The sequence below is a fragment of the Simochromis diagramma genome, unplaced genomic scaffold (genome assembly GCF_900408965.1).
Source record: "Simochromis diagramma unplaced genomic scaffold, fSimDia1.1 OVJJ01000304.1, whole genome shotgun sequence".
NCBI lineage: Eukaryota > Metazoa > Chordata > Actinopteri > Cichliformes > Cichlidae > Simochromis > Simochromis diagramma.
The window spans coordinates 16,659,000-16,667,900 of NW_024387030.1; the positions used below are offsets into that span (position 1 = coordinate 16,659,000).

Here is an 8,901-nt window from a genome sequence, read left to right on the forward strand (position 1 = left end):
AGCAAGCAATTGTATTGAGGTTGACTGAACGGCTAAAAGCTGAATTGCTATTCTGGATTTGACCATCATTAGCAGGAGAACTAAAGTGAAAAAGTCCTTGTTAATGTAGAATCACTATGGAAACCAGAGTATAGGAGCTTTGAGAACAATATGTGTACTATCCATGGACTATCCTACAGTCGCCTTGAGAGGTCAAAACACCAGTCATTAGGAAATTTGTATTGTGTACTTTCTACATCCTTTGTGTTTTATTCAACTTCTCTTGTGTTTTGTGTGCTTTTGCACTGTTTTTTTCTTTTTTATTTGCTGGTGTTTTCTTAGGTGGCAGAGCATTTGAGCTCTCAGATAATGAAAAAAAAGTAAAGCAAAAAGCATAAATACAATAAAATGACACTTTTTTAAATAATTAAATATGACAAATTTTCTTTGAGACACATAACATTGTTGAACATTTAATCATCTTGTTACCAAGAGGATTTTTACGGGTGTGTCTGTTTGTGACAGGCACCCTAATCAGACTTGACACAACAATTATGAAACTGACACTTGCCAGAGACAGATGGACAGGTGCTCTGCAGCTGAGACTGTAGTTGCTGTCTAACTGTGAAATTCTGCCACAGATCTTAGCCAACAGGTCATCAGAGCGGGGCCTCAAGTAACGCTCTCTCATGACAGTCATGTCGACACAGTTGCTGCAGAAACATCCTGTGCCTCTGGATGATACTATAAAGCCACACACAGCAGTGCTTCCAGCATAACTGGAACTTTCACAACAGGTGCCAGGCAGCAACTCCGTAAACAAATTTCTGGACATGATCCTGTACAAAAGGAAAATTAGACTTCAGTCATTTAGATGCATTTTGCCAAGATGCTGCTAAACAGTGTTCACATTCAAAACACATCACACAGGTCTAGTTTGGTATTTTTGGAATTAATGTACATTTCAAATGTCACTAAAGCTACATTACCTTAAGAATATTTAGCAAAGTAGCAAGCAACACTTTATTATTACTTTATTATTATGTCAATTAATCCTTCTTTTATAAAACTCATTCAGTCTCTTATATACAAATTCTTATTTTTTACTTTTTGTAATTTGTCAGAAGTTTCAATAAATACTACACTTTAAAACAAATGTATTTCAATTATTTCATAGTTCAGGCTTTAAAGCAGGGGTGGGCAACTCCAGGCCTCGAGAGCCGGTGTCCCTGCAGGTTTTAGATGTGTCCTTGAACCAACACAGCTGATTTAAATGGCTAAATTAGCTCCTCAACATGTCCTGAAGTTCTCCAGAGGCCTGGTAATGAACGAATCATGTGATTCAGGTGTGTTGACCCAAGGTGAGATCTAAAACCTGCAGGACAAGACCTGGAGTTGCCCACCCCTGCTTTAAAGGGATATTCCAACTTGTTAGACTAAGAAAATAGTCTGTTTTGTGTCAGACTGCTCCCTCCTACTATTGCTTTTCTGTGCAGTGTTCACCTGCTGCATCACTGAGTGTGCTTGGTCCTCTGTATCAGCCCATCATAGCAGCTGTGCCATCAGTTGCAAGCCAATAGCACAAAAACAATAACATTTTTTTCCTGAGATGTCCTGCATAACCATGCTTTCTCACAGCATCACAACTCTGAAGCATGATGCTAAAAAAACATTTAGTGGAGCGAATAATTTTCCCCCCACTGGGGATATAAAAATAATTCAGCAGAGGCAAAGATATCTAGATCAGAGGGCGGGAAAAAGGTTTGATGTTGGTTTGTTTAGTCTCATCTTGAGTGGGCACTCCACTCAGGTTATCCTGTTCTAGGTGTTCAAACAAGCAGCAACTGATGGTGTCTGCAGTTAAGACCTAGCAGAGCATCTCAAGATACTGTGTTACTTTGTCCAGTTATTTTTTAACATCTGAAAATGGGGCACTATGTATCGATTCCAAATGCAATACTGTGGTTAAACCCCTTAAATAAAAGCACAAAGTCTGCACTTCAATCCCATCTTGAATAATATAAAATCATTGAAGATGGGATTGAAGTGCAGAGAAAATGACAAATAATGCACCTAACTGTATTTTAAACTGGGTTGAAAATAATTGTTAATGACACTAATGACACTGTCTGTGTCATTGTTGTTTACTCCCAGTTGTTTGCTGTTCAAGCCTATAATTTTCAACCAAATAGAATTCGACACATGAATAGCGTATCAGGCACGGGTGCTGACATCCATGCTTTCCTGTGACAGATTGGCTAGTTCACTGAGCCACAGGGAAAAAATAAAACATGCACAATGGCCCCGGAGCTGCAGGTGAATTATTCATCCTATGCATGTGTCACACTTGTCAGTACTTTTACAATATTTTCAGGCCACTTATGCAAAAGGTTGCAAATTAGAACAAAAGAATTAAATAGGTCCATAGTGACCGATGTCAGGAATCGTATTTCAGAGGTTAAAAAATCTGGTAATAATCAACCTACCAATATTTATTTAGTCACCTTTTAGATGTAAACACATAACCTGTAAATGACTTATTAAAGCAGGCTTCAAGAAGTGTAATGACTATGTGTGGTAGTTTCTTTGTGATAACCAAGAATCAGAGCTGCAAAAATGGAGTAGAAATCAGTGTGAAAAAGTGTTTCTGATTTCCTGTTTTTTTTTTTGTATGTTTGTCACACTAGAATGTTTCAAATGATCAAACAAATTTAAATAACACAAGTAAACATAAAATGCAGTTTCTACATGTAGATGTTTATTATCAAGGGGGAAAATACATGGCCCTGTGTGAAAAAGTGATTGTCCCTAAACCTAATAACATGTTGGTCCACGCTTAGCTGCAACAACTGCAATCAAGCTTTTGTGATAACTGGCAATGAGGTTTTTTCAACTGTGTGGAGGAATTTTGTCACCCTCATCTTTGCATAATTGTTGTAATTCATCCACATTGGAGAGTACTGCTGTATTGAGGTCATGCCACAGCATCTCAATCAGATTCAGGTCAGGAGCCTTTGACTAAGCCACTCCAAAGTCTTCATTTTGTTTTTCTTAAGCCATTCAGAGGTGGACTTGCTTGTATGTTTTGGATCATTGTCCTGCTGCAGAACCCAAGTGTGCTTTAGCTTGAGGCCACGCAAATTCTCCTTCATGTTTTAGTAGATGCAGAATTCATGGTTCCATGTGCCACAGCAAGTCTATCAGGTCCTGAGGCAGTAAAACAAACAAAGAGTATCACACTACCACCATCATATTTTACTGTTAGTATGATGTTCCTTTCCTAAAATGCTGTGTTACTTTCAAACACACCTTACAAAAAGTTCAACTTTAACAGGCTCATCAAAACACAAAATGAGGGAACATATTTTGAATGGTGCTTCATTCCCACTGTAGAGATCCAGAGACTTGGAGTATCACTACCAAAGTACACTGAACCTGTTCTGGTGGCATGTAGTGCCAGAAGACCTTACAGAGATGCTTCATGTTGGCTTTCCTTTCATTTAAAATGTGCTTGTTTGTCTTTTTTTTCCTTTTAGAAATAAATGTAAAAAAAAAGAGTTGGGTATAATTTTGACATATATTTATTTATGTGATCAGCCATTTTTAGCTACTTTACACTCAAACGGGGGATTATTGCATTTTTTCTTTATCACTTTGTTGATTCATAAAGGTGAAAAAAGGGTCATTGAGTGTCCAGCTTATGCACTACTACTTTCTAAAAGTGAATGCTGCTTTCAGTGAAATATCATTATTCACTTGACCCAAATTATGCAGCTGGATTAGTTGTGAATTTAATATGGAGGAATGATCTATTTGTACAGAGCATGGCATGTCAAAACCTTTTGAATTAAATGGAGCGATTTGATGGTCGAATTGTATTTTTATCAGTGATTAAGGTCGGGTGGGTGTTTCAGGGGGAAAAACGAAACAGAGCGATTCGTATTTGAGAAGGTTTTAATATCGATGATATGCATCACATGTACACAATCACAATTTGAATGTTCTGAGTATTTACACCGGCTTCTTATCTGTACAAATCTCCTCTGCTACATATTAAACATGTCCTAAGTGACGGCGTATCAAAACTGCGGGCAAATAAAAGAAATATTCAGATCAAAAGAACAGAAATATGCGCAACACCGAAACATACTGTTTGAGTTTATTTTACATCTAGTCAAGCTTAAGATAGCAAACAGGCCACTACAGACTTTCAGCCAGGGTCTGCGTTGTGGGTCAAAAAACTAGCAACCAGTCCAGAACAAGCAGAAATATTCTGCTAAAAGGGAAAAAAAAAATACTCTGATTACAACATTTTCTCTTCTCTCTCCCATGGAACCGGGTCCTGGTCCTCTTCCACGTGTGTGTTTCTGCGCCCTGTCCAAAAGTGCTCCACATCTGGGAACGTCTTCTCGTTCCCTGGCGAGATCGCGTTGGTGACGGCGTTTGCCCCGACCTCTGCTCCGTTCCCCTCCGTTTTTGGACATTTTTTTCGGGGAACGCGCTTCTTGCTTCTGCAGGTCCCGATGAACCAGATGCTGATCAGTCCCTGACGCACATCGTCGTACATGGTCATCAAGATGACCGGGGACAAAGAGCTGCATGCGTAAAGGAGGACTTGCGCGAACATCATTAAACCCACGGGAGGCCTGGAGTAGCCGAGTCTGATCCAGGTGAATGTCCCCCACTCCGGCAGTAGCATGAGCCCGAGGGCGCCGCTCAGACACAACAAAACCAGGATAACTTTGCTCTGGTGCTGCGGTCTCGGTGCGTGGTTCACCGCAGTGTGGAGCGTTTTAGTGTAGTAGGCCACTGTGTAGATGACTGGCACAAGAAAGGTTGCAGTCGGATAAATTTTGTAGAACAAACTCATGAAGTCAGACGCGCACGCTGGCATTTCGGAGACGCAAATATTGTCGCGGCCATACGGCAGCATGGAAGCAAACAGCATCTGAGGGATGGGAAACATCATGGACACTATCCAAATGAACGCCAGGGCTCCGTGAATCCACGTCGGGTTGTGCAGACCCCCCGTGGCGTTGCTGGGAATCAAAGTGTGTTTGGCTCTGGTGGTGAATGCGAGGATTAAAGTTTTTGCAACCACACACGAGTGCTGGAACCAGTCTGTGGTGCTGCACACAAAACTCCCCAAGGTCCAGGTCTGCTTATAGTAGGTGATGGCGCGCACGGGCGCGCACAATAACAGGATCACCAAATCCGTAGAAGCTAAAGAAGCGAGAAGTGCTTTTACCTCAGAGCCCTTTCCGTTCCTGAAGTCACGGATGAAAATTAGCAAAACGAGCAAATTCCCAACCGCTCCGGACACGCAGACACCGATCAAGAGGACAGGCATGGCTGTCCGGGTGTTCTCCCCTTGAAGAAGTTGAACTCCTCCAATGAAATCAAAAAAGGAGACATTTGATGGTCTTTCAGTATTCATCTCTCCCACCGTGACTTGAAAGTTTGCCTTCGTTAAAGTAACAAAACGTATTCAGCAAACTGTCCCGCAGACTCAAATCCTGGAAGCAGAGCAGTCGGAGGAGCTGTCCGGGGCAACGCAGTGCTGAAGCGCTTCTGACGGGGTCGTGAGCGCATCAGCGAGTGGGTGAGCGGGCAGGCAGGTAGGCTATTTCAAATGCTTCCATTTGGTATCGTCAAGCACTCACGTCACTTTAACAGTGTCGCTCCGGGCTGCAGCCAACCCAAAATGTGAGCGCAGCGGGACATGGTTTACATCCACAACCTCACAAACGTAGTCATGCAAGAGTAATCGTGCCATAATAAGCCTGCGCTACCGTAAACCCACCAATATATGCCTCAAATTTTCGAATTTTGCCAAGTGATATAAATATAGTTCAGTTTTAGGGGAGGGAAACTTGGGTCAACGTGGGGACCAAATTCGCAATTTTAAGACTTTAAAATTATATATAGTTTCACATTTTAATGTTATAGTTTATTTAGTGTAAAGGTAAGATTACAATAATAATAAAAATAAGTAAAAGCAAGATTGTGTGACTTTTGACATCAAATCACATAGTGAAGGCAGGCTAAGGCATCTGTGAACTGTTGGCCAAAAATGCCAACTTTAAAATTGTAAATTCTTCTTTTCTTCTTCCACTAATGCATTTATAATGTATGAACCCTATCTATCTATCTATCTATCTATCTATCTATCTATCTATCTATCTATCTATCTATCTATCTATCTATCTATCTATCTATCTATCTATCTATCTATCTATCTATCTATCTATCTATCTATCTATCTATCTATCTATCTATCTATCTATGAAAAACAGCATGAAACCAAAGAAAGAAAGTTTTTACATTCTGACATCCCATCACAACGGCTTGGAAGCAAACAGCATCTGAGAGATGGGAAACATCATGGACACTATCCAAATGAACGCCAGGGCTCCGTGAATCCACCAACCCGTCTTGGTTCATGGTGATTCATGATGGTAGCAGAGTTCACTGTCTAACATAACAGCCCAAAAGCTCTTGTGCGGATCCAACTGAGTTTTGGCTCATATTGTTTTCATACCCATCAAATACCCACTTCACTGTCGTCCCTCACAGCATAATAAATCCACCTTTAGGTAAAAGATTTTTTGGCTAGTTTTATTGTCATCACACTGTTCAAACTTTAAAATATCAATAATTGTCTAAATCTCTGTGGTGTAGCTGGCACATCATGGAAAGTCCATCTGCAGTATTGTCACTTTAGATCTGTTTAGTTCACATAAACGCAGCGTTCTCCAATCAGCTGTTTCTATATGCAAAGTCCATAACATCAACTTTTAACACAGTAGAGTTTGAACATTTGTACATTTGCTTGGTGAATCATTTGAAAGTAACAATCCAGTAAGAATCTCTTATTTAATTAGCATGTTCCTGAAACTAATCAGATGTCACTCTTTCTAACTAAAATCCCTCCTTATAACTGAGCAGTTTTATTGATGTCCTTAGTTATGCTAAAAACTCCTATCAGTGACTGTGTGACATTTCCTGTATTTAATGATCACATCATGGCCCATACACTTGCCTAACTCATTAGATAAGGCTAGTGTCAGGCCCACTTATAGTCTAGCCTGTAATATTTAAGCATCCCTAAAAGAAAGGGTAAACATCACACCTGATTTATTTTTTTGTAACCCATTCAAGTGTTAATAAATCATTCAAGAAGTATTAATAAGTTATTAAGTAGCAGTCTACTGTATATATAGATAAAAACACAACCGCCTTTAAAGCAAATAGAGTCAAATATATTATGTCCTGTTTAACCAGAGGCACCCATGTGGTGGTTCAATGATCCAACTATGAATGGAAGTGTAGCATTGAACTCATTATTCAGTGATGTTATCATTCTAATACGGTGAACTTCATGCACAAGTGCACTCGGCACACTGCGCCACAGAGTGAGGTCTGTTTACTTGACTTGAAGAGCATCCGGTTGGTGGAGAGAAGGGAGAGGGTGTTGGAGGTGTTGGAGGGGAGGAGCGGGGGGTGAATGTGTAGAGGTGAGGGTGCCCACTCAAATGCTGTCACCTCCTCTGAGAGGACCGGTTGCTAGGAGACCGGCACCACCATCACAGTATGGGGTTAGGAAGATGTAAGGCATCACGAAGTAGTGCGAGATGGATAGAGAGGCTTTAAAGCCACTCTGGAGCTTCAGATCTAATGAATGAATAGTTACAGCGGTGTAATTGCAGTGGGGGAAAAGGCTCCTGTGGTATTTAAAGGGATTATATAATAGCATGAGCAGGGGTGCAGCCCTCAAGGTGTGCAGTAATCAGGGATAATTGATATGTTATGGTGTGTGCAAGGCTGTGAATGCAAACAGATTTCAGCGCCCACTTGTTTCACCTCTGACAAACTGGAGCGGAACCACAGATAGTAGCACTGAGCAAAATAAATAAATAAAAATGGGAAAATAATACAGGTAGCACGCCAATGTTTGCAGTGGATATGACCTCAATTTTATTTCATATGCATGCTAAAATGAGCAACTTTGCACAAGTTTGTCAGAGGTTGACGGGAAAGTCAGCAGTTTTGAAGTTTCATTGTATTTGTCCATAAAGTGAGGAAGTACAGAATGTATTCAAAGGCAGAGAAAAAGTGGAATAAGTAGAAAGATAACAAAAGCAGACAAGAGTACTTTGAGGCTTGGTGCACGAGAGAGGTGGAAAAGGGAACGGTAAAGACATGAAGCTGGACACTAAGTTAAAAAGACTTGTTCTGATCGGCTGAAGAGAGATTGAGCTGGAGATGTGCAGCAGGTTAGGGTGATTAAGAACAGAGCCTGTAATTTACCAGCAAGTGAAGAGAGTGCAGGGAATATAGATGGAGTATTTTGAGGAGCTGATGAATGAAGAAAGTAAGAGGATGAATGGAGGACAGTTAGTGAACCATGAAGGTCAGGAGGATGTGAGAGCGTCTACAAAGAGTGGAAAGACAGCTGGTCAGGATACCATAGGGAGATGTCCATGAGAGAGGGCAGTAAACTTTTTGACCAGATTGTTTAACAGGATACCTGAGGAATGGAGACGAAGTGTACTGTTACTGATTTTCAACAAAGCTGATGTGCAGAGTTGTAGTACAGAGTGATAAAGTTTGATGAGCCATGCAATGAAGATATGGCAGGATTGACGCTGGCTTCATGCTGAGAAAGAGCACTTGAGATGGGATGCTTGCTTTGAAAGAGTTGATGGAGGAGTAAGTAGAAAGAATATATGGAACGAGTTGCACTGTGTCTTTGTGTATCTATAAAAAATATATGATAGTGGTGCTGTATGAGGAAGTCAGGAGAGGCAGAGAAGCATGTGAGGTTGTTGCAGGAGGACAGTGGTTGACTCACATCAGGGTTGAACTTATGACCTTCTTTCTGTGAGGCAACAGTACTACCAACTGCACCACCGTACATAG

General features: G+C 40.8%; 1 protein-coding gene across 1 annotated transcript; it reads right to left on the reverse strand.

Moving 5' to 3' along the window:
• Positions 1 to 4,282: 4,282 nt before the first annotated feature.
• LOC120739806 (G-protein coupled receptor 151) lies at positions 4,283 to 5,329 on the reverse strand. The gene has a single exon (XM_040041698.1). It carries the CDS (start codon positions 5,327 to 5,329, stop codon positions 4,283 to 4,285), a length of 1,047 nt encoding a protein of 348 aa, XP_039897632.1.
• Positions 5,330 to 8,901: the final 3,572 nt, after the last annotated feature.

Bases quoted from the DNA above. Each gene is read 5' to 3' on its own strand.
- LOC120739806 (XM_040041698.1), bottom strand. From the start codon at position 5,329: ATGCCTGTCCTCTTGATCGGTGTCTGCGTGTCCGGAGCGGTTGGGAAT.